General features: G+C 45.6%; 1 protein-coding gene across 1 annotated transcript in view; it reads left to right on the top strand.

The window, feature by feature from the left end:
- Positions 1-26,686, top strand: part of LOC140421149 (potassium/sodium hyperpolarization-activated cyclic nucleotide-gated channel 1-like) — a 93,884-nt gene that overhangs the window by 19,583 nt on the left and 47,615 nt on the right. The window contains exons 2-3 of the mRNA XM_072505633.1: positions 21,316-21,508; positions 25,776-25,883. Of these exons, the coding sequence (XP_072361734.1) occupies positions 21,316-21,508; positions 25,776-25,883 (301 nt within the window). The remainder of the gene's footprint in view (positions 1-21,315; positions 21,509-25,775; positions 25,884-26,686) is intronic.

The following is a 26,686-nucleotide window of genomic DNA, read 5'->3' as shown; positions in this document are numbered from 1 at the left end:
CAACACCATCTACTTCAGCATATATAGTATAATTAAAGCTGCATTCAACTGCCTGAGTTGCTAGGTTCAAAAGTTCAATGAATACATACTCAAAACAGTGCAGCACATCTACATTGCCATGAAATAATGATGCAGTGCAAATGTCAATGGCTTCCTTGAGTGACACACTAATGAATAAGCTTGCATTGCCAAACAAGCACATAGATATAGCCAGGTTGCAAGTCGTGTGTAGTCTTTGCAAATGTGAAGGGGAAAGCTCATAAATGGCTGTAGCAACCCAATTGATCATTTGGCTAATGTGATGAACGGTTACTGCCTTATCATCATGTAAGGTGATGTCCCCTTTAAGACCAGGCTTGGAACCCTGGGGACTCCGCCTCTGGCTCCGCCCATCTGGGAGCCATACATAAAGGCCTGCCTCATGGTCTGTATAGCAGTCAGCTCTCGTCCAAATCTGTAGCATAGTTATTAGCCTAATAAAGCCTTCTTTACAGTTTAATCTCTAAGCATCATTATTGAGGGTACCTCAATTTATTAGGCTAAACTAGATTCAGGATGGACGCAGGCCTAAAACCAGAGAAGCTCAATCTGGAAGCACGAACGCCGGAGGTAAAGGAAATTTTTAAATACTGGCTGCGGTGCTTCGAGGCCTACCTGGACTCCGCAGAGACTCCCATCCTGGGGCCACGCAAGCTGCGTCTACTCCACGCCCGGGTGAGTCACAGAATCTCCGCCACGCTCGAAAAGGCGACGAGTTATGAGGAAGTGATTGAGTTGCTCCGCAAGCGGTTTGTCAAACCCGTCAATGAGGTGCACGCCCGGCATCTGCTCTCTACCTGCCGGCAGCGCTCGGGGGAATCGCTCGACGAGTTTGTTGAGAAACTCACCGCGCTGGCCAGGGACTGTGACCATCAGGATGTGACAGGGGAAGTCCATATGAACCTGCACATCAGAGATTCTTTCGTGTCCGGCATCCGCTCGACCTACATCCGGCAGCGACTGCTCGAAAACGGGGCAAAAGACCTCCAGGAGACGCTAACGTTCGCCTCCTCGCTGGAGGTGGCCCGACATAACTTGGGTACGTACCCCGCGGACTATGCCAGCCCCCCCCGGACTTCCTCAGACTCGCCCGTATTACAGGCCTGCGCCACGCGGCGACCCGCTCACCATGGGGGCACACCTTGCTACTTCTGCGGGCAGGGCCAGCACCCACGCCCACGCTGCCCAGCCCGCTCCGCGATCTGCAGCGACTGCAGGAAGAAAGGGCACTTTGCGAGGGTCTGCCTGGCCAGACCCAGGGGCCAGAAAAACAAAGAACAGCCGGCCCGAAAATCTGGCTCTCAGGCCCGCAGGCCTCGCAATGCTGCTGCGCACCGACCCGACACGTCCTCTTCTGACGCGTCATCAGCCTCGTGCGAATCATGGGAGCGGCCATCTGGTCGGCGGCCATCTTCTCGACCCGACACGTGCGACCAACGGCAGCGGCCATTTTATGACTCCGACTACCCGTGACTGGGTGCGATCACCCTCGATCAAACTCGGCCAAAACACCTGCAGGACTCCATGATGCAGGTCCAGGTCAACGGGCACGACACTGCATGCCTCTTCGACTCCGGGAGCACGGAGAGCTTTATCCACCCTGAAACGGTAAGGCGCTGCTCCCTACGCACCCATCCCACATCCCAAACCATAGCCCTCGCATCTGGGTCCCACTCGGTACAAATCACGGGGTACTGTATTGCGGATCTCTCGATCCAGGGTGCCAAATACACCCGTTTCAAATTTTATATCCTCCCTCACCTCTATGCCCCCCTGCTGCTCGGACTGGATTTCCAGTGCAGCCACCGAAGCCTGACACTGAAGTTCGGCGGACCCTTGCCCCCCCTTACGGTGTGCTGCCTTGCGACACTGAAAGTCGCACCCCCCTCGCTATTCGCTAACCTCACTCCTGACTGTAAGCCCGTCGCCACCAGGAGTCGGCGCTACAGTGCCCAAGATATGGCTTTTATCAAGTCAGAGGTCCAGCGTTTACTGGGAGAGGGGGTCATCGAGGCTAGCAACAGCCCTTGGAGAGCGCAAGTGGTGGTAGTCCGGTCCGGGGAGAAGAAACGGATGGTCGTGGATTATAGCCAGACCATAAACTGATTCACGCAGCTTGATGCATACCCCCTTCCTCGCATCGCGGAAATGGTAAATCGGATTGCCCAATACCGAGTCTTTTCCACGGTCGACCTCAAATCTGCCTACCACCAGCTCCCCATCCGACCAAAAGACCGCCCCTATACTGCCTTCGAAGCAGCCGGCCGGCTCTTCCACTTCCTCAGGGTCCCCTTTGGTGTCACAAATGGGGTCTCCGTCTTTCAAAGGGCGATGGACCAAATGGTGGACCAGTAAGTACGGTTTGCGGGCTACATACCCGTACTTGGACAATGTCACCATCTGCGGCCATGATCAGCAGGACCATGACGCTAACCTCAAAAAGTTCCTCCAGACCGCCCGAGCCCTTAACCTGACCTATAACGAGGGCAAATGCGTTTTCCACACCACCCGGCTGGCCATCCTCGGCTATGTCGTGGAAGACGGGGTCCTAGGTCCCGACCCCGACCGCATGCGCCCCCTTAAGGAACTCCCTCTCCCCCGCAGCCTCAAGGCCCTCAAACGGTGCTTGGGGCTTTTCTCCTATTACGCCCAGTGGGTCCCCAAGTATGCGGACAAAGCCCGCCCACTCCTAAAGACCACCACTTTTCCCCTCTCGGCTGAGGCTCAATTGGCCTTCAACCGCATCAAGGCCGACATCATCAAGGCCGCCATGCACGCGGTGGACGAAACCATCCCTTTCCAGGTAGAGAGCGATGCATCAGACATCGCCCTGGCTGCTACCCTCAATCAAGGAGGCAGACCAGTAGCGTTCTTCTCCCGAACCCTCACCGCCTCCGAGATTCGACACTCTGCAGTCGAAAAGGAGGCACAAGCCATTGTGGAGGCTGTGCGGCGCTGGAGACACTACCTCGCCGGTAGTAGGTTTACCCTCGTCACCGACCAACGGTCGGTCGCCTATATGTTCGATAACACGCAACGGGGCAAAATAAAAAACGATAAAATTTTGAGGTGGAGGATCGAACTCTCCACCTACTCGTACGATATCAAGTATCGTCCAGGGGAGCTCAACGAGCCCCCAGATGCCCTGTCCCGCGGCACATGCGCCAACGCGCAGGAGGACCGCCTGCAAGCCATCCACAATGACCTCTGCCACCCGGGGGTTACCCGGCTCGTCCATTTCATCAAGTCCCGCAACCTACCTTACTCAACCAAGGAGGTCAAGGCCATGGTCAGGGCCTGCCAGGTCTGTGCGGAGTGCAAACCGCACTTCTATCGGCCAGACAAGGTTCGGCTCGTGAAGGCCTTGGGCCCCTTTGAGCGACTGAGCGTGGACTTCAAGGGGCCCCTCCCGTCCACCAACCGTTATGCCTATTTCCTCACCGTGATCGATGAGTTCTCCCGTTTCCCATTCGCCATTCCCTGCACCGACATGACCTCAGCCACGGTGATTAAGGCACTGCACAGCATCTTCACCCTGTTCGGTTTCCCTGCTTATATCCACAGCGACCGGGGTACATCGTTCATGAGCGATGAACTGCGTCAGTATCTGCTCAGCAAAGGCATCGCCTCGAGCAGAACGACCAGCTATAACCCACGGGGAAACGGGCAGGTGGAGAGGGAGAACGCGACCGTGTGAAAGGCTGTCCTTCTGGCCGTGCGGTCGAGAAATCTCCCAACCACCCGCTGGCAGGAGGTCCTACCCGATGCCCTACACTCCATTAGGTCACTCCTCTGCACGGCCACAAAGGAGACCCCCCATGAGCGATTGTTTCTCTTCCCCAGGAAGTCTACCTCCGGGGTCTCACTTCCACCTTGGCTGACGGCTCCGGGACCTGTTTTTCTCCGGAGGCACGCGAGGAGCCATAAAACGGACCCCCTAGTTGAAAAGGTCCGACTGCTCCACGCCAACCCCAGTTACGCCTAAGTGGAGTACTCAGACGGCAGGCAAGATACGGTTTCCCTCCGGGATCTGGCGCCCGCTGGATCCTCCACCACAGACACCCCTTCCCGCGCCGCTCCCCTGCAGGACCCGTCGCCCCCTACAACACACCCCCTTCCGGCCCTACCACCCGTTGGTGAGCTCCTACCATGCGCCCCCCCTTTACACACCCCGCCGGCGCCGGCTCCGCTACCCCCGGCCCTGCCTAGTTCCTCTGCCCCGACCCGGACCGAAGCTCCAACCGCTGTGCTCCCGGATGTGCCCTCAACCGGGACGTCCGTGCCCGCCGCACCACCGCCCGAATTGAGGAGATCGAGGAGGACGATCCGGCCGCAGAGACGGATGGACCTATGATGGCACTTCACCCACCGCCGGACTCCTTTTTAAACAGGGGGTGAATGTGATGAACGGTTACTGCCTTATCATCATGTAAGGTGATGTCCCCTTTAAGACCAGGCTTGGAACCCTGGGGACTCCGCCTCTGGCTCCGCCCATCTGGGAGCCATACATAAAGGCCTGCCTCATGGTCTGTATAGCAGTCAGCTCTCCAAATCTGTAGCATAGTTATTAGCCTAATAAAGCCTTCTTTACAGTTTAATCTCTAAGCATCATTATTGAGGGTACCTCAGCTAATTTACCCTGTTACCCGTGAATAAAAGTTCTTAAAAGGCTAATTTTCCTAAGATAATATATGATTTGGCCTAAGTTGTCTGAGGACAGCTACTTGCAGATAAAACTGTGCCAGAGAAGTGGGAGGCCTTCAAAGAGGAAGTAGGGAGAGTGCAGGCCAAATATGTTCTTGTAAAGGGTGGGACCAAGACCAGGGAAACCTGTGTCAAGGGACATAAGATCAGGATTCAGAAACCCCCCACTTATTTTAGATACTGAGGGCTCAAAACGGCAGAGTCCCGAGAGGAGTATAAAAAGTGCAGTGGGGGAACTTAAAAAGGAAATTAGGAAAGCTAAGAAAGTGCAAGAAGTGGCAGGTGGAATAAAGGAAAACTTTAATGGATTTTTCAAAAATATATAAAGAGCGAGAGAATAACTAGGGAAAGAGTAGGGTTAATTAGAGTCAATGTAGGTAGTCTGTGTGTGAACCCGGAAGATGTGGGTACAGTCCTCAATGAATACTTTGTGTCGGCCTTCACAATGGAAAAGGATGACTCGGGTGTAGACATCGATGGAGGACTGAGAAACATTAGAAGAAACCAACATAGAGAGAGAAGAGGTACTAGCAGGTTTAGCAGCCCTAAAAGTGGATAAATCCGCAGGCCCAGGTGCGATGTTTCCTGGCCTGTTGAGGGAGGCAAGGGAGGAGTTATCAGAGCAATGGGAGTAATTTTCAAATCTTCTTGGTCACAATTGAGGTGCCAGAGAACTGGAGGACTTGTAACATTGTCCCATTATTTAAAAAAAGGTCGGGATGGACACAGACATTCTAGGCCCATCAGCCAAATCTCTGTGGTGGAAAGCTACGAGAAAGAATTCTGAGGGACAGAATATATCTGCACTTGGACAGACATGGATTAATTAGGGATAGTCAATGTGGATTTGTTAAGGGAAGGTCGTGTTTGACAATTTTAATTGACTTTTTGAGGAGGTAACCAGGAGTATTCATAGAATCATAGAATTTACAGTGCAGAAGGAGGCCATTCGATTGATGAGGGTAATGCATTGTTTTAGACTTTAGCAAGGCTTTTGATAAGGTCCCTCATATCAGACTGGTCAAGACGTAAGGACCCATGAGATCCACGGCAAAGCACCATTGGATCGAAAATTGGCTGAGAGGCAAGAAGCAGAGGGTGATGTTAGAGAGATGTTTCTGTAACTGGAAGTCTGTTTCCAGTGGGGTTTCACAGGGCTGAGGGCTAGAACCCTTTTTACTTGTTCTGCGCCGAAATCGCGATCGGCGCGGAGAATAGGTGTTGACACCGGAATCCGGCGTGACGCCGCTCCTGTGATTCCCCGGTCCCTGGAGAAACGCTGCGAATGACGCACGCGAAGTGTACGCGGCGCGGGTAGGGGGCCATTAACAGAGGCCCCCGCGGCGATTCTCCAAGTGTAACTGGCCGAGTTCCCGATCGCATGGGTCTCTCATGATCTCATCCATCGGGAACTCAGCGTGGCGGCTGCAGACTTGGTCTGCGGCTGCCCTGTGGGGGGGGGATCCTTAACGGAGGGGGGCCTCACAGACGGCCAGGCTATCGATCGGGGGCCACCGATCTGCCGGCGTGGGCAATCTCGGGGGGGGGGTCCTATCGTTTTGGTGCCAGTCCACGGCGTGGGTCCGCAATGTTGCGCGGGGTGGCTGGACGGCAACCTGCGATGTGCGGACCCCCGACCGGAAGTGTAGGGCCCCGTATCGGCAGTCGGAGCTGCGATGACTACTCCGGGGCCCTGCTAGCCCCCTTCAGGTAGGAGAATCACTCAGGACTTTCTTCAGGAAAGTCCAGAGTTATTTGCATGCGTTTTGACGCTGGAGTGGGGACATTGCCCCATTATTGGTGAATCCCACCCACTTTCTCCCCACTAATAAACAACCAGTTTATGATTTTTGTCCACCTCTTTTTTTTCATCGCATGCTGTGACAATTTTAAATGCATTCTAGCCAACTCACCAGCCCGATTTAATCTCTCTGTAAAGTTTGATTCATAGTCGAAAATGTAGTCAGCGATCTCGGACTCACCAATTTCTCCTTAAACAATTCAAGTGATCCTCTTACTTCATGACCAAAAATCAATTTGAACAGATTGAATTTAGTTGCTTCATTAGGTGCATCCCTAATTGCTAATAGTACAAATGGAATTCCTTTATCCCAATCCTTTGGATAATCCTGATTATAGACCCTCAACATAGTCTTTCGAGTTTGCGGCCATCTTTCTGATACTCCCGGCAATTCTGGATGATACGCAGTTGATTTAAATTGCTTTACCCCATAGCTATTGTTATGGGCCAGAACCCCAAAGGCCAGAACCCCAAAGTGTATCGTGGAGTTCACCTGACCCACAACTTTTAATAGATTGTGGTATGGGGAGTACGGCCCACTCTACAGGTGTGGTACAGCAGAAATGGAAAAGTATTTTTTAAAGCAAAACAATGTTTATTCTATGAACTCAAGTTAACCTTTTTAAAACATACAGTGAACATCTTAGCAACCATTAATTTAAAAAAAACCAATGACTACAACACTAAGTAATCCTTTAAGCTTTCCTTTTCACATCCATAAGACTTAAAACAAAACCTTTAACAGAAGGACATCAGGTTAAAGTCACTACTGAGAGCAGTTATTAGTTTTAAATCCCCAAAGGATCGATTTACATTCTTTAGATTACAGAGAGAGAGACTAATACCCCTTCTGGCTGTGACTGCAGCAATCCAGTTCTGTAAACGAAACTAAAACACACCCGACAGCAAACAGCCTAAAACAAAAGTAAAAGACTGACAGGCAGCTCAGCTCCACCCACTCTCTGACATCACTGCAGTACTAAGCACCCATTTCTTAAGGTACTCTCACTCCAGATATTTATATACATCTCCATTTATAAACACCCATTTATCAAAGGTACTCTCACATGACACCTCCCCCCAAGAAAAAAAAAACCATCAACTTCAAGATGATTTAATTTTTCACTACCCTTTAAGAAATGCACACAGTAAATATACTTTTTCGTTAAAAAAAAAACAACACACGCAAACAGGTATAATAATATAGTCCATTTTTCTTCCGTTCTTCCTCCAACTGAAACTGTTTCCGTCCATCACATTCGTGACAAAGCATCGACTATCACGTTTTCTCGTCCTGCCACATGTACTATTTTTAAATGAAATGGCTGTAACAATAAACTCCAGCGAAACAGCCTTGCATTGTTATTCCGGAATCGCTTCAAAAACGTCAACGGATTATGATCAGTATATATAATGGTGTCAGGCGGATTGCTGGCCACATGTGACAAAGCTAGCACCAAACTGAACGTCTCCTTCTCAATCGTTGAATACCTTTTCTGGTGAGAATTCAATTTCTTTGAAAAGTAACCAATAGGCCGCTCTAGCCCTTCGTCGTCGTCTAGCAGAAGCACCGCACCTACACCCACATCATTCGCATCAACCGCCACTTTGAATGGTTTTGTATAATTTGGGATGGCTAACACAGGAGCAGTGGTTAACAGAGCCTTCAGGACATCAAATGCCTGTTGACACTCCACTGTCCACTGGAATTTGTTACGCTTCTTGAGCAAGTCCATCAGTGGAGCGACCACACTGCTGAAATTCGGTACAAATTTCCGGTAAAATCCACTCATACCAAGAAATCGCATTATTCCCCGTTGTGTCGAGGGTATCGGAAACTCCCCAATAACTTTTGTTTTCACATCCCGTGGGACCATTTGACCCCATCCGATTGCATGGCCAAGGAAAGTGACTTGGGGTTTTCCAAATTCACTTTTGGCTAGGTTTATCACCAAACCCGCCTCCTGAAGTGGATCGAATAACTCCATGAGATGTTTCAAATGTTCTTTCCATTTCTGGCTGAAAATTACCAGATCATCGATGTGTACCGCACAATTGGGTAATCCTGAAACAACTTTGTTAGTTAATTGTTGAAATGTGGCTGGGGCGTTTTTCATGCCAAATGGCATAACTTTGAATTGGTAAAATACCATCTGGAGTCACAAAAGCTGAAATCTCCTTCACCCTTACGGATAAAGGTACCTGCCAGTAACCTTTAAGTAAATCCAATTTGGAAATAAAAGCTGATTGTCCCACTTTCTCCATGCAATCCTCCAAACGTGGGATAGGATAAGAGTCCGTTCTTGTAACTGTATTCACCTTTCTATAGTCCAAAACACAACCGTTGGGTACCGTCTGGTTTTGGTACCATCACTATGGGTAAGCTCTATTGACTGCAACCCACTTCAATTATGCCATTTTTAAGCATACTCTCAATCTCTTTGTTAACCTGTGCCAATTTTAAAGGGTTAAGTCTGTATTGATGTTGGTTGATTGGAACAGCATTTCCCAAATCTACATCGTATATAGCCATTTTAGTACTTCCCAATTTATCTCTACAAACTTGCCCATGTGATATCAATAACTCTTTCAGGTCAGTTTGTTTTTCCTCTAGAAGGTAACTCAACAATTTATACCAATTTTTAAGAACGTCCTCATTTTCCAATTTAATTTGAGGTATGTCAAATTCACAGTCATCTGGATTTGTTTCGTCACTTTGAGTTAGAATCATTAAAACCTCCTCCTTTTTCTCTCCTTCCCTTTCAAAGTACCTTTTAAGCATATTCACATGACACATTCGGTGAGTTTTCCTTCTATCTCGTGTTTTTACGACCTAATTCACCTCACTTAATTTCCTTTCAATCTGATGAGGTCCACAAAACCTAACTTTTAAAGGCTCACCTACCACTGGTAACAACACTAAAACTTTATCTCCACTGGCAAAACTACGAACTTTGGATTTCTTGTCCGCTACCCATTTCATCACATTTTGTGCAACTTTTAGCCAATTCACCTCCATTTAATTGTTCCCTAAAATTTGACACGTAATCCAACAATGTAATTTCAATTTTTCCTTAATCAATTTAAGTGGTCCTCTTACCTCATGACCACAAATTTGTTCAAAAGGACTAAATTTGGTTGACTCATTAGGTGCATCCCTAATTGCAAACAGTACGAATGGAATTCCTTTATCCCAATCCTCTGTATAATCGTGACTATAAGCCCTCAACATTGTCTTTAATGTCTGATGCCACCTTTCCAACGCTCCCTGTGATTCTGGGTGGTACGCAGTTGATTTAAATTGTTTTATTCCTAAGCTATCCATAATTTCTTTGAATAATCTTGAGGTAAAATTTGATCCTTGATCCGATTGTATTGACCATAAGAGATTTTCATTTCATTTCATTTCATTTATTGCTGTGGGTAGTCCATATCTAGTAAAGAATTTAAGTAATTCCTCCATAATCTTTTTAGCTGTAATATTACATACTGGAATAGCCTCTGGAAACCGAGTAGACACATCCATTATTGTCAAAAGATATTGATTCCCATTTTTTATTTTAGGAAGCGGTCCTACGCAATCAATTAGGACCCTTGTAAAAGGTTCCTCAAATGCTGGAATGGGTATTAAGGGTGCTGATTTTATCACTGCTTGAGGTTTCCCTATCATTTGACATGTGTGACATGGTTGACAAAATGTAACTACATCACTATGTAGTCCAGGCCAATAAAAATGTTTTTGTATTTTAGCTTGAATTTTCCTTATCCCAAAATGACCTCCCACTGGTACCTCATGTGCAACTCGCAACCCCTCCTTTCTTTACCCTACCGGCAATACTACTTGATAAACTTCTGCCCACTTTTCATCCGCCTGCATATGTAAAGGTCTACATTTTCTCATCAAGACATCACTTTCACGGTAATAACACTCTGGTATACACTCAGATTCCTCTTTCGTATATGCTTGCTGATATATCCACTTTATTTCTATAACTTTCGGTTGTAACTCCGCCAATTTTCATGAACTAAAAATATCCGCCTCATCCTTTTCAACTATCTGATCAAAAATTGTTTCTGATAATTGCAATTCAACTTCATCTTCACTCTTTGATTTCTCCTCTTGTCTTAACCTGTGACTTTGCGACCTTGTTACTACACAATCTGGAAAAATCCCAGGATATTCGCCCTTCAACACTTCAGTTGTCTGATTTTCCACTGGCTTATCAACCACAGTAAGCATCACTCCCACCTGCGATCCAGCTACATCATTACCCAAGATAAACTGTATTCCTGGACAAGATAGTTTCTCTATTACTCCTACTACCACTTCACCACTCTTCACTGGACTTTCCAACCTTATATAATGGAACGGTACTACTCTCAACCTGAATTCCACATATTACCACCTTTTCTGGCAACATTCTTCCCAAACTACATAACTCCTCATCTCTTACCATTAAAGATTGACTAGCTCCCGTATCTCTTAAAATTGTGACTTCTTTACCTGCTCCTCCTGATACACATGAATAAACTTTACCCACACGAATAAACTTTACCCACACAAGTAAATTCTTTAAAGACATCTGGCACCTTCTTATCAATCACCTCTTGATCAGGATGTATAATCTTTTGCACCTCCTTCGCTTCACTTGGGCTTTCCTTTACCACTTTAACAAACCCCACTGTCATATCCTGTTTTACCACATCAGCCTCCCAATGCTTTTCTTCAAGCCCCAACACTGTGACTTTACATGGCCTAGTTTATTACAGTGAAAACATTTGAAACTTTTCATTTCTTTTCCACCCTCCTGGATTTCTTTTTTAATCTGAGGTACACTCCTTATTATCTCCCACCAGATCACCTTTACCTTTACCACTTGAGTATTTCTCATTTCCCCAGTTTCTATGCCTCACAGGCTGAAACTGATGTCGGAAACCAAGCTTTGATTTATGAACTAATTCGTAATCATCTGCCATTTCTGCTGCTAATCTCGCAGTTTTAACCTTCTGCTCTTCCACATGAGTTCTCACTTCATCAGGAATTGAACTTTTAAACTCCTCCAAAAGTATAATTTCTCTGAGAGCTTCATATGTTTGGTCTATTTTCAAAGCCCTTATCCACCAAGCAAAATTACTCTGTTTGATCCTTTCAAACTCCATGTATGTTTGACAAGGTTCTTTCCTTAAATTTCTAAACCTTTGTCTGTAGGCTTCAGACACTAGTTCATATGCACCTAAGATGCATTTTTTCACCTCCTCATACGAATCAGATACCTCCTCTGATAGTGATGCAAACACTTCACTAGCCCTACCTACAGCTTTGTTTGAATCAGTAATACGCACATATCCTGTGGCCATTTCATTTGTTTGGCGACTTTCTCAAATGAAATGAAAAAGGCTTCTACCTCCTTCTCATCAAACGGTGGCAATGCTTGGACATATTTAAATAGATCCCCTCCAAGCATTTCGACTATGACTCTCTTTCTCACTATCCTCATCACTGTCATCCAACTGTACGTTTCCCTTGCTAATTTTAACTGACTGTCATGTTTCATGGCCATTTTCTGAAGTTCAAACTCTCTGTCTTTATCTTTTCCCCTCATCTGTATCTCCCTTTCTCTTTCTTTTTCCCCTCTCTCTCTTGCATATTCAATCTGCTTTAATTCTTTCTCATGTTCCATTTGTTTAATTTGTAACTGAATTTTTGCCATTTCCAATGAGTCAAACTGTATCTCAGGCAACTTTAAATGCTTAGCCACCGCCATAATTACCTCACCTTTTCGAATTTTGTCAGGTAATGTTAACTGCAATGTTTTTGCCAAATCGAACAGTCTGCTTTTAGTCTCTGTCCGTAAGGTACTGCGTGTGACTGTCTCCACCCCCAAAAACTTCTGAGCCTCTGAAAGAGCCATTATCCACAACACACTCCCCACTTAAACTAGAATACCACACCTGAAAAGCAACCACAATACGCTCACCCCTCACTGTCTTTAGGTTCACTAAGCCAATCCAATAGATAGACTTTTATCCCCCTCGAGCCCCCAATTTGTTATGGGCCAGGGTTTAGAGTACCCCAAAGTGTATCATGGAGTTCACCTGACTCACAACTTTTAATAGATTGTGGTATGGGGAGCACATGGCCCGCTCTAAAGGTGTGGTACAGCAGAAATGGAAAAGTATTTTTTAAAGCAAAACAATGTTTATTCTATGAACTTAAGTTAATTTTTAAAAAACATACAGTGAACACCTTAGAAACCATTAATTGAAAAAAAAAACCAATGACTACAACACTAAGTAATCCTTTAAGCTTGCCTTTTAATATCCATAAGACTTAAAACAAAACCTTGAACAGAAGCACATCAGGTTAAAGTCACTATTGAGAGTAGCTATTAGTTTTAAATGACCACAGGATCGATTTGCATTCTTTAGATTACAGAGCGAGACTAATACCCCTTCTGGCTGTGACTGCAGCTATCCAGCTCTGAAAACGAAACAAACACACCCTGCAGCAAACAGCCTAAAACAAAAGTAAAAAAACTGACAGACAGCCCAGCTCCACCCACTCTCTGACATCACTGCAGTAATTTAAAAAAAAATGTTTTTTTAATTCTCCTCCATTTTCACATTTTCTCCCACATTTACATCCATCAACAATAAACAATAATCAGCAAGCTATGTCAGTCCCCATAATAACAACAACGATCCCATCTACCCACCAACCCTCAAACCTCAACCCGCATGTTTACAGAACCAAATGACAAAAATAAATCAGGATTACCCGTAGTCCCCCTTAATCTTACACAGCTCCCACCCCCCCACCCCCACACCCCAGGTCTCCAGCTCCTCCCGACCACTGCCTCTTGTAAAACTCCTCCACTTACCCTCGGTCCTTCCCCCCCAACTTTCCACCCCGGCTAGACCACTCGGACCCTGTTCTGCCAGGCTCCGATGGCCGCAGCCCCTCCCCCCACCTCGCTCCCGTTCACTGGCCGGCACACACCGGCCAGCGTGGAGGCCCCCGCCCGGCCCGGGTCCCTTTCCCACTTGCCCGGCCCCAGGAAAGCCCAAAGATCCCCTTTTAGCACACAAACCCCGTCTATCCACCTACACCCCAAAGAACTCTCATTTTGAGTGGAAGTCCCGTCCCTTCCCTTGTCCAAATATATACCACCTTGGCTCCTTTAATCTCTACACCTGCGCGCAGTGATACAAAAAAGAAGAAAATACAGTCATGAGGTTACATCGGCACATGGCCATTCCTCAATTTGTCAGTTCTGCCACAGTCCTTCTGCTTTCGCAAACTCCTCCGCTGCTTCCGCCGTTCCAAAATAAAAGTCCCTGAGCTTGTAAGTCACCCTCAGCTTAGCTGGATATACAATGCCGCACCGCACCTTGCTAATGTACAGTGCTCTCTTCAGCCGGTTGAAGGCAGCCCGCCTCCTTGCCAGCTCCACTGTAAAGTCCTGGTATACACGTATACCAGCTCCAGCCCACTGCACCACCCGCTTCTGCTTGGCCCAGCTCAGGACCTTCTCCTTCACCCTGTACCTACGGAAGCACAAAGTCACTGCCCTTGGCGGCTCACTCGCCTTTGGTACAGGCCTCCACGACCGATGAGCCCGATCCAGTTCATATCGGGAGGGGTCCTCCCCCTCCCCCAGTAGTTTTGCCAGCATCGCGGCAAAATACTCAGTCGGCTTCGGTCCTTCAACTCCTTCGGGCAGCCACACAATCCTCAAGCTCTGTCGTCTGGATCTATTTTCCAGGTCTTCCATTTTTCCTCGCTGATCCTTGTTAGTATCCATCACCTTCCGCATCTCTTTCCCCATCGAGGCAAGTTGATCACCGTGCTGCAATAACGTCTCCTTCACTTCCTTCAGCGCCTCCCCTTGCTCTCACACCTCCGCCACTGCGCTCGCCACCTCCGTCCTCACCGGGGAAACCGCCTCCTCCACCAGCACACTCAAGACCTCCCTCATCTCCTGCCTCACCGTCTCCATGCATTTCACAATCTGCGCCAACTGCTTTTCAAATTCCGCAGCCATCACCTTGGTTATTTCTTCAGCCGTAAGCAGTGCGGCCTTCCCATGTGCTCCAGCCTCCATTTTTCCTGGTGACCCCGCGCGCGGTGACCTTTCCACGCCCCGATGGACCTCCAGCTGGTTTTTTTTCGGCCGTTTTTCTGCTCACCCTCGACATTTTTCTTTGGGTTTTTTTTCCCTCCTGTGTCTTCTCAGTGCCTCCTCTGTGCCTTCTCCCTTCTTCTGCCGCCTCCGCGGACCCTGGGACCGGGCTTAAAGCCCCAAAATTGCCGTTCCCGAGCGGGGGCCCTCCATTGTGCGGCCGCCTCCCGCCCGCCGTCACCGGAAGTCCGACATCACTGCAGTAATAAACACCCATTTCTTAAAGGTACTCTCACTACAGATATTTACATACATACCCATTTATAAACACCCATTTCTTAAAGGTACTCTCACATGAAACTATCCATAACTTCCCTGAATGACCTTGACATAAAATTTGATCCTTGGATCTGATTGGATTTCTGTTGGGAATCCGTATCTGGTTAAATAAAATAGTTAACTCCTCTGCAATACTCTTGGCTCTAATATTTCATAATGGAATGCCCTCTGGAAATCTAGTAGACGCATCTATTATAGTCAACAAATACTGATTCCCACTTTTCACCTTACGGAGGTGTCCCACGTGATCAATTAGTACTCGAGTGAAAGTTTCTTCAAATTTCGTATTGGGCATTAAGGTTGCTGGCTTGATTACCTCTTGAAGTTTTTCTGTCGCCTGATGTGTGTCGTGAACTATAAAATTCAACGACATTCTTATGCAGTCCAGGCCAATAAAAATGTATTTGTATTTTTGTTTGAGTTTTCTTTAATCCTAAATGCCCCCCTTCTGGAACCTCATGTTCTACCCACAAAATCTCCTTTCTATAATCCACTGGTAACATAACCTGATGAACTTCAGAACATTTCTCATCTGCCTGAATATGTAAAGGTCTCCATTTTCTTATTATTACACTATTTCTAATGTAATTGCACTCAGATTTAATTTCCTTGTATGCGGTCTGATACAAGCTTTATCCCTGAATCCTTCTATTGTAATTCTACAAACTTTCCTGAACCAAAATATCACCTTCATCCTCCTCCTGCTTTTGTTCTCTATTAACAGTCTGGTCAAAGATTGTTTCTGATACTGAACCTCTGCCTTCCTATCTTTACTCCTTGATTTCTCCTGCTCCTGTCTCAACCTGTATCTTTGTGATCTTGTTACCACACCATCTCGAAACAAGGACATGCTTCTTGCAGCACTTCATTTGTTTGACTTTCCATCGCCTTTTCAACCACAGTAGGTATCACTCCACCCTGTGTTCCAGCTATATCTGGGATAAACTGTACTTCTGAAAATGTAATTTCTCTATTACATCTACCACCACTTCATCACTTTTCATTGGACTTTCTTGCCTTACCTGACATTAATCCCACATATTACCACCTTTTCTGGCAAAACTCCTTCTGAACTACATATCTCCTTTTCCCTCACCAGTAAATATTGACTTGCTCGTTTATCCCTTAAGATTTTAACATTCTTAGCTACTTTACCTTGTTCATATGAGTAAAATAAAATCTTTCGACAAATCTGACACCTGCTTATCAACCAATTTCTGATCAGGCTGCGCACACTTTTCAGCTGCAGCCATGGTTTCTCTTTGCCAGTTTAATAAACCTCACTGGCTTATCCGGTTTTACAGAGTCTCTGGCCGGGATTCTCTGAGCCTCAGCGCCAAAATCACGCTCGACGAGGGGGCGTAGAATGGGGCCTCAGACCCCCGATCGGGTCCGGCAACCGGAGAATCGGCGCCAGCTGTGTGCACACGCAGTTGACGCACCACTGGTCGGGGCCGTTGAAAGAGGCCCCTGCGTCGTTTCTCCGTGGTCGACCGGCAAAGTTCCCGCCGGCATTGTTCTGACATGGTTCCATCCGGCGGGAGCATGGACTCGCGACCGCGGTGGCCATCCTGGTTGGAGGGGGGCTTCCACGACGGCCAGGCCCGCGATCGGGCTACCGCTTGGCAAGCACGCGCAATCCGGGGGCCTACCTTCTCCTGTGCCGGCCCGCTCTGTGGCTCCGCCATGTTGCGCGGGCCCGCGAGGAAGCGGCCGCAGTGCACATGCGCGGACCCGCGGTCGGCAGTGCAGGGCCGCGTATCGTGTTGGTGCTGCGTGGCGCACATCGGAGCTGTACTGGCCCCCTGTGGGCTTCAGAATCACTGGGCTAAGAGGCCCATTGATGCCGTCATGAAACACTCCGGTGTTTACGCCGGCGTCAACACTTAGCCGCGTTTTTGTAGAATCCCGGCCTTTATTTCCAGTACTTATCTTCAGCCACCAACACTGTGACTATGTCCAATTTTATTACAATGAAAATATTTAATTTTTTTATCTCTCTTCCACTCTGATAAGTTTCCTTTTTAACCTGAAGCAAAATCTCTTTACTATCTTCAACTATACCTCCTTTGCCTTGACCACCTGTGGATTTTTCATTTCCCCAGTTTCTATCCTTCATATACTCAAATTAATGTCAAAAAACAAACCTTCATTTATGAACTAATTCAAAATCATTTACTGCCTTTCTACCAGTTTTAAACTGTTGCTCTTCAACATGAGTTCTCAGTACTGCAGGAGGTGAATCTTTAAATTATTCCAGAATAACCATTTCCTTAAGACCTTCATAATTTAGGTCTATTTTTAATGCTGTTATCTAGCTATCAAGATTTTGTTTGATGCTTTCAAATTCTATATACCTCTGACCTTGTTCATTCCTTACATTTCTAAACTTCTGTCTATAGGCTTTGGCACTAGTTCATATGCACTTAAAATGTCTTTTCATCACCTCATAATCCCTAGATATGCTTCTGACAATGATCGAACACTTCACCAGATGTACCTACTTATTTTGATTGAACTAATCGTACCCACATGGCTTTTTTGGTGAATTCAATTGTTTAGCTACTTTCTCAAATGAGATAATAAATGCTTCCATGCCTTCACCTCAACCTTGAAATACTTGAACATATTTAAACATATCACCACTAGGATTTGGACTGGGAAGAGTTACCGCTGCACTTTCCTCAACTTCTGCCTTTAGTGCCAAGCATTTAAGTTTATATACTCAAAGGGCCGGATTCTCCCTCACTTGGCGTGATGGCCCGACGCCGGTGCCAAGAACGGCGCAAACCACTCCGGCGTCGAGCCACCTGAAAGTTGCGGAATGCTCCGCACTTCTGGGGGTTAGGCCGGCGGCGGAGGGGTTGGCGCCACGCCAACTGGCGCCGAAGGGCCGCCATGGTCCCGTGTATGTGCAGAACCGCCAGCATCTTCTTGCGCATGTGCAGGACCGCCGGCGTGTTCTTGCGCATGTGCAGGCCATGGCAGAGCCCTACAGGGGCCGGTGCGGAAGGAATGAGTGCCCCCACGGCACAAGCCCGCCCGCAGATCAGTGAGCCCCGATCGCGGGCCAGGCCACTGTGGCCCTCCCCCCCGCTCCCGGGGCCGGATCCCTCCGGTGCCGGATCCCCCCGCGCTCCCCGAGGACTCAGCTAGCTGGCCTACAAGAAAGGTCCCGCCATGATGATCCATGTCCATTTTACGCAGGCCGGACTGTCCGAAAACGGGTGGCCGCTCGGCCCATCGGGGCCCAGAGAATTGCTGGGGGGGCTGCTGCCAACTGCCCCCGACCGGCGCGGCATGATCCACGCCCCCGCCCGAAAACCGGCGCCGGAGAATTCGGCAGCCGGGATTGGAGCGGCGGGGCGGGATTCACGCCCCCCCCCCCCCCCCGACGATTCTCCGACCCGCCCTAAGTCTTTCCAACTCCCTCTCCTTCAGATCTATTTTCTGAAAATCAAATTCTCTCACTTTAATCTTTTCTCTTGCCATTGTTTTCTTTTTCTTTCTCTGTCCTCTCTTTCTCCTTTCCTTATGCCATTGTCTCTCCTTGTCTTTCAGTTCTAATTCCAACTGTCTCATTTCTTCAACATTTTGTAGTTGTTTAATTTGCAACTTGTTCTTGGCTAATTCCAATGATTCTTGACACAACTCAGAAATTTACTGCCGAGCTATCTCTTCCATTACCTGTATTTTTCTTGCCCCAAAAGGTATTGTTTTAAGCACCTTTTGTAAACCACCCAGGGTTATTTCTTCAACACCCTGAAAACTCTTGGACTCTGAAAGACCCATTTTACAAGTCACTCCCTATTAAACTGACGAGATTCAGCACCTGAAAACAGCAGCTTCTCACACTTGCTGCCTTTAAATTCAATAATGCCAAGCAAAACATGGAATTACACTTTTTAATCACGCAAAGAGCCCCCAATTTTTTTAGGATCCAGAATGTTCTGAATTTTGTTAGGATCCTGAACGAGAATCCAATTATGTTCAATTTGTAAAACTGTGAGGAAATGATACTGCACCACAGGAGTGATAACACCAATCAATAGGTATCTTGCATGTTAACACAAACTTTTATTTAACCACAGAATTGACTACAATAGCAACACAGAAATAGATTTACTGTTAACAGTTGCAACAGTTCTTAAGTAAGAGAAGAAACTAATTTGCTCCTAAACCTCCCACTGCATTCCAATTAAGCAAGGTGTCATGAGAATGTCGCTTTAAGAAATGGTTAGCTGCTCATGTTACTGCAGTGATGTCAGAGTGTGGGTGGAGCTGAGCTCTGGCTCTGCTTTTTAGTTTCACTTTGAGAAAAAGCTTGGGTGTGTCTGGGTTTTCCAGTGAGCTGCAGCTGAAGTAAAACAAAGAGCTGTCCTGTTGATCTTTGCCATCCAAAGACTATCTCTGGATCATTTGGTGAATTCAGAATTATAAATGTTCTCAATAGTGAATGTGAACCTAATGTGCTCCTGTTTAAAGGTTTGTTAAGTCTTTTGGATGTTAAAAGGACAGCTTAAAGGATTACTTAGTGTTGTATTCTTTGGGGGTTATCTTTGAATTAATGGTTGCTAAGATATTCACTGTTTGTTTTAAAAAGGTTAACTTAAGTACATAGAGTAAATATTGTTTTGTTTTAAAAAATACTGGTCCATTTCTTCTGTACAGTACCTGTAGAGTGAGCCGTGTGCTCCCCATACCACAATCTATTAAAAGTTGTGGGTCAGGTGAACTCCATGATACACTTTGGGATTCTCTAAACCCTGACCCATAACAATGGCAGTAAATATTATATATCACTTATTTATAAAATTATCAATTAGGGTTTTACTTGCTTGTCTTTCTGCAGAATCTTTGGAGAGAGAACCTTTAACGATCAAGCTGAAACACCTCTGTTCAGATTGAATTCTAGGACCTACTGACTCTTCAGACAGACCTGGCTCCTCTCATTAACTGCATCATCTGTACCCAATGCACAAGGCATTCCGTTGTCTCTTCTTACAAGGTGTTCAGTAACTTGTTTAGCCAAGGCCAATACCCCTCAGAAATTACCTACCCCATGGGCCCTTCAAAGCTAAACAATATTCCATTAGCTAGCTATTTGTAACCAAGTAGATGACATCTTAAGCACCGCTCTAGAAGTCATGCAATCTGTATGCATCTTAACCCAGGTTTTAATAACATTGTTGCAAGAAATATAAAATCTGACAATTCCTTACATTCATCCATCATAGGTGAAAAACTGAGCCGCCAACACCAATCCCTTGAGGGCATGACGAGTCACCAGCTAATTTGAGTAAATACTCATTACTCTTATTCTCTGTCCCTCATTTAACTAATCTCCTATTCATGTGAAAGATTGCCTCCAACTGCATGTGCTTTCTGAAGTAAAAACAGAAATTGCTGGATAATCTCAGCAGGTATGGCAACATCTGTGGAGTGATAGAGTGATAAAGTTAATGTTTTGGGTCTAAATGATTTAAAGAACGTTGACTCTGTTTCTGTCCACAGATGCTGCCAAACCTGCTGAGTTTATAAAGCATTTTCTGTTTTGATTTCAGGTTTTCAGCATCTGCAGCATTTTACGTTTTTATGCATGTTTCATACTATCACATTTTTTTTGTTAACCCCAATCTTGTTTAGTTATTCAAGTGCAGTTTTTGTCCTGTAGGGGAATATATAGATCTTGTTATTGTGTTGCATCCTTCTTTGAATAACTCGCACTGTTCAGCTAGATTTTCATCCTCATATTCAGGCTTGCTTCGATTGAAAACCTTGGGTCTGTGACTCACACTTCTTCCTCTCAAATATGATACTGAATTAGGAATCTAGACCATGACTACAATTCTGCATCTGATTTGCTCAATTACCGCTCATCTTTTCTCCATGTCTGTTCTGTTTCACACAATGATGGCCACTTTCCCTTCAGTGGTTTACAGTTGCTAGTGCAAGCTCCAACACCTTAATCAAGTTGGCATCTTGAGCTGAAGTGCCTGTTTAGCTTGCTTTTAGTTTCAGGCTTCATGTAGTGTACCATGGAGGATTGTTAGTGCCTGAACTGCTGCTTAAAATGCTACCCTAATTTCTTAAATATTAAGGTTTAAAGTACATTGGAAACCACAGAATAATAAAGTTATAGTATGACGGATTGTTTTTCTAGATGTAATTCATAAAGATATGTTGTAAATTCGTAAGGCTGGGATGGTGTAACCTTTTTCTCTGTGACTTGCTTTGATGGATTAATTTGGATTTGAAGCTTTGAATCAAACTTTATTTTCAATACAGATTTTTACCTTTTTGTTGCAGGCATGATTGGCTAATCATGATGATGGTTATGATGTTTGTGAATTTCATCATAATTCCACTTGGGGTTAGTTTCTTCACCGAACAAATTTATACAGGAGGCGTCTGGATCTCATACATTCTATTAACTGATGGTATAACTGTAGCCGATCTGGTATTAAATTTCTATATTGGATACGTGGATGAAAAGGAGGAGGTATGAATTAATTTCGACAAAACCCGTCAAAAAGTACAAATATAGATAAATGGTTATAACAAGTACCATTTTTGTCTTTTGTTTTAATATTATTATTGGAAACTGAGTTATTGTCGCCTTTTTTGCCAGACATGTCTTGCCAAATAATTAATAAATCTGTAAATTATAATTTAAATTCAATCTTCAGATTACTCCTGCGGGATTTTAATTGGCAAACTCATGCAAGTGGAGATGTAGGGGGCGGAATTCTCGCCCCCCCCCCCCCCCACGCTGGGTGGGAGAATCGCCGGGGCGCCGCGCGAGTACCGCCACGCCGCCCCGGCACCCGCACGTGATTCTCCCACCCCCCCCAAACCGGCGCGCCGAGAATCATGGCTGGCCGCTGGGAGAATCGCCGCTCGCCATTTGTAACGTGGGTTTCGCCCCCACAACCCAAAGATGTGCAGGTTAGGTGGATTGGCCACGCTAAATTGTCCCTTAATTGGAAAAAATGAATTGGGTACTCTAAATTAAAAAAAAATAATAATAATAATTACGCCCCAATATAATCCTAATTGGTTTGGGTTAGATTCAAATACATTTGATTTGATGGTAAGCTGTCCATCTTTTAGTATGCAACATGAACCTGAAATGAATTCCTGTATGAGTTATGGAATGCTGTTATCGCAAGTGACCTGAACTGGTTTGTTGCTGAATACAATAGCGCCTTTAGGTTCCTGTGGCGTTGCCATGGAGACTGCCCTGTCATTGGTCACTTTATCTTGCAAATGTATTTGTTAGCTGAGTAGGAATTTCTGTTTGCTGCTCTGTTCTTGAAATGCTGAATGTGTGTTTTTAAATGACCTGAGGTTCTGAGTGCTTCAATAGACCAGGGGCTCAATACTAAATAGCTATCTTTCGAACTATCACTTTTACCTATTAGATGTATTAAGAAACAGTGGGCTTCTACAATCATCTAACTTGTGTAAAACCCTCTATTGGTTTGTGTTTTCGAGGAAGACATTTGGATCCCCTGTTGGTTCAAACACCTCAATTGTTTTAGCGATGTCGGTGAGTTGTGCTACGGTTTACAGAATTCCATACGTAACATTAGGGTTCTGGCTGTATCGCCTGCTAGAGGTGAACGGATTCATAGGGGCAGCCAAAGTTTCTGGGAGTGCCATCAGTTCCATTGTCTGGAACGGGGGCAGAAGTCCCGACCTATTATCAGGATCGGAATTTTCATGGGCTTCCTCCTCTATCTCTTCTCACTCTGCCCTGAGGTCACTAATTTGTCGATGCGCGCATGCATTTTGAATGGTCAGTAATGTGGGCTCTATTCTCTCTCTCTGCCTGGTTACTAGATTCCTCGTTCAGTTGCTCTACTATTTGTTGCGCTGCATTTCGATCCCAGATCGCACGTTGGTCTTTATGGTATGCCTTCTCGCATTGAGCCTGAAACTAGCTGATGCACAGTAGGCTGACTTGGTTCTGCTCTCACCCCTCTAACTCGCCTTGCAGTTTCTCTGGGCGCAATTTAATGGAAAAAAATGGGTTATGTTTTAGGTACGTTTAACCGGGTGTTTCCAGGCAGTTGCACCGCCGAGAACAACTGCGCTATTAAACTGGGCTCTGCTTCTTTCTCGGGCCTCGTCGAGGAACGCCCCGCCATTCTCGCACTTGGACACATTTCAGTGTCGCCAGTGCAATAAGAGATCAGGATGCCATTTTTACCGATCTCTTGACACTTTCCCATGGTCTCTGGACCTACAACGCCCCAACTTACTTATTACGGAGTGTTTGAACATCCCCGCACCTCTCCTCAAAAGGGCAGGGCACCATCGGCATGGGAAAGATGCCACCTGGGCACCTTGGCACAGCCAACGTGGCACCCTAGGCATTGCCAGGATGTCCACTGCCAGGGTGGTACCGCCAGTCACCGAGAAAACCCTGCTAAATGCGCCCAAAACTGGACCTGGATTTTTTCCCCGTTAAATTGCACCCAATGTCTCACATTATTTACTCTCCAGGGACTATGCTTTGTATAAATAAAAGTCGATTAGGCCTCACTTTGTAAACACATACATGGTTGGAATGAATGCTGATCTAACTTTTACAACATCTTAATAGCCCCTTTTTGCAGCCACAGAGGGGGCAGCACGGTAGCACAGTGGTTAGCACAGTTGCTTCACAGCTCCAAGGTCCCAGGTTCGATTCCAGGCTTGGGCCACTGTCTGTGCGGCGTCTGCACGCTCTTCCCTTGTCTGCGTGGGCTTCCTCCGGGTGCTCCGATTTCTTCCCACAGTCCAAAGATGTGCAGGTTAGGTGGATTGGCAATGCTAAATTGCCCTTAGTATCCAAAAAAGGTTAGCTATGGTTACAGGGATTGGATAGAGGTGTGGGGATAGGATGGAAGTATGTGCTTAGGTAGGTTGCTCTTTACAAGGGCCGGTGCAGACTCGATGGGCCAAATAGCCTCCTGCACTGTAAATTCTACGAAATTTATCAAATCTATGGATACCTTAACCTAAATTATTTAATGATACTACTGCAACAGATATATATATACTTGAACTCAGGCTTTTAAAAACATTACTGCAACTGATATGACATACAATATTTTTACCAATTTCTGTCATTCATCACACTAATTTGAGCATCTTGCAGGTTGTGCCCACTGGACTCTCCCAATTTGGACAGTAGAGCATAGGAACAGGAATTTTTCATATAGTCCGTGAGCATTTTTTACCCTTCATTGAGATTATGTTTGATCTGCGAACACCAATAAACTTGACCAACTCTCAGATTTAAAATTTACATTTAAAATTAACCCAGAGTAATTGGCATTTGTGGAGTAAAGTTCCAAATTTCTGCCACTTTTTGCGCATAGATATGTTTGGTAACTTCACTCCTGAAAGGCCTGGACTCAACTTTTAGGCATTCCTCATAATCCTGGATGTCCCAATCAGCCATAGTAGCTTCTCTGCATCAGTCATATTTATATCCTGAGACGTGTGATTAAATCACCTTGACCTTCTAAGTTCTACTGAACACAACCCTAATTTGTACTTAGAGGCCAGGTAAAATTCTAGTAAATCTATGCTACTTCTCCTTCAAGGTCAATATCCTATCTAAGGTGTGATACCAGACTGAACACAGTATTCAGCCAAGGGTTTCAAACCCCTTGATTTATCTCCTCTAGACATAAAGCTTAATATTGCATTTATGTTTTCATTTTTTTTATTTGTACCTAACCATGACATGATCTATGTAACTAGGACCTCAAGGGCCTTTGGACCTCCACTGCTTCTAGCTTTTTATCATTTAGAAAATACTCTTAGCTATCCTTTTATGTCCAAAGTGAATGATCTCACACGTGCCTATGTTTATATTCACTTCCTACAGTTTTGTTCATCCACTTAAGTTGGCAAAGCTGATTGGGAATCACTTCTCCATAGATGCAGGTACCTTATAAAACCATAAGATGTAGTAGCAGAAGTAGGCCATTCGGCTCCGCCATTCAATGAGATCATGGCTCATCTAATAAAATAATCCTTAAATCCACTTTCCTGCCTCATCTCCAGAATCGTTGATTCACTTACTGATTAAAATTCTGTTTATATCAGCCTTGAACATAATTAACGACCCAGCTTCTGCAGCCACCTAAGGTAAGGAATTCCACAGATTCACTACCCTCTAAGATAAGACATTCCTCCTCTTTGGGTTGTTCTGCTTTGCCGTCACAGCGAGGTGCAACTATCTGCTGGACATTCCCTTTGTATTCGTGGCTTGATCAAGACCTCTATTGGTGCTGAATGCAACTCCCCATGAATTGCTTTAGCTTAACCCTGCTGGTGTCCAAATCATTCCTCAGCATCAGGGATTGTAAACATCCTGGTGATATGAGTTTGCATGCTTGATTATTGGATTACCGAGTCACCCATAGATGGTTTATTTTGTTTCCTTCAGGATTCTGATTTTGTCAGGGTTCGCTATTAGAGGCTAAAACAACACCAATGAGTGAAAGCCTTACAATACATATAATGTGAAATTATCCTGTGAAAACTTTACCAGGTTGAAGTTTGTGAGGAATCTGTCAATTAATATATTAATATACAAAAACATTTGAAAATTAGTTCTATTTGTTCATGGGATGTGGGCATCGCTGGCTGGGCCAACATTTATTGTCCATTCCTGAAGGCATTTAAGAGTCAACCACATTGCATGTACCGATATGTTGCAGTTCATAGTAACAAAAAGGTGTACAGTTCTTCTTTCCCATCAACAGATTATTATAATGGATCGAAAGAAAATCAAAAACCATTATCTGAAAACCTGGTTTGTTGTGGATCTGATTGGTATCATGCCCGTTGATTACGTTTTTCTATGTGCAAAAGTAAGTCAGATAATTATTGCTTTGTCCTATGAATTTAAGGTAATCTTTAGTAACTTGATATAATTTGCACTTTGGCCCTATAAGCAATATCCTGATCTAGTAAGACTTTTAAAAATCCTTGTCTGATCCTTGTTTCCCCATTAAATTCCTGTCATGCTGGCTGCTTCAATACTGCAGACTTTGGTTTTAAACTGAAACACAGCAAGTTTAATATGCTATTTGAACTGCCCAAGCACCCCCCTCAGTGCAGTCTCCTATGTGGCAGGGTCCCGTGATGTCATTTGGATGGACCTGGCTAGCAGCCAATCAGCCCTCATGAAATCCAGGTCTTGACGGGCTCTCAGTCTTGATTGTGGGCTGGTTTCAGAATGTTCTGGAAACACAGAGGTAAGTTCCATTTTGCAGAGCTAAGTTTCAGTTCTTTTTAGACCTGGAAGACAGCAAGGTGTAGGTCTGGGCGATCTTGATTTAAATGCTTCCAGCCATCCTGAGAAGGTAACTTCTGATTCAAAGTCTGCAAGTAGTAGCCAGGCCTGTAAACGTTTAATCCTCTGTTTGAAAGGTTGACAAAAGCCCTGTCTGATATCTCTCTCCTGAGAATCCTAAAAAGCCCTGAAGACCAGGCCCTTCTCTCTCTCTTCATACCGCAGTTAGAAACCCTGCACAAAGGCCAGACAAGCAATTGAAAGGCAGAGTGGATGGTGAACCTGCTGTAAACTCTCCGGTAGAGAATTATAATATCTCTTGAGACTGAGAGTAAATCTGGTGGAAGCCTGTACAAGTGAAGGCGACAAGAATTCCTG

This window comes from Scyliorhinus torazame, chromosome 1 (genome assembly GCF_047496885.1).
Source record: "Scyliorhinus torazame isolate Kashiwa2021f chromosome 1, sScyTor2.1, whole genome shotgun sequence".
Taxonomy (NCBI): Eukaryota; Metazoa; Chordata; class Chondrichthyes; order Carcharhiniformes; family Scyliorhinidae; genus Scyliorhinus; species Scyliorhinus torazame.
Note: the sequence above shows the minus strand (reverse complement) of the source record. Positions and strands in the feature narration are given on the sequence as shown.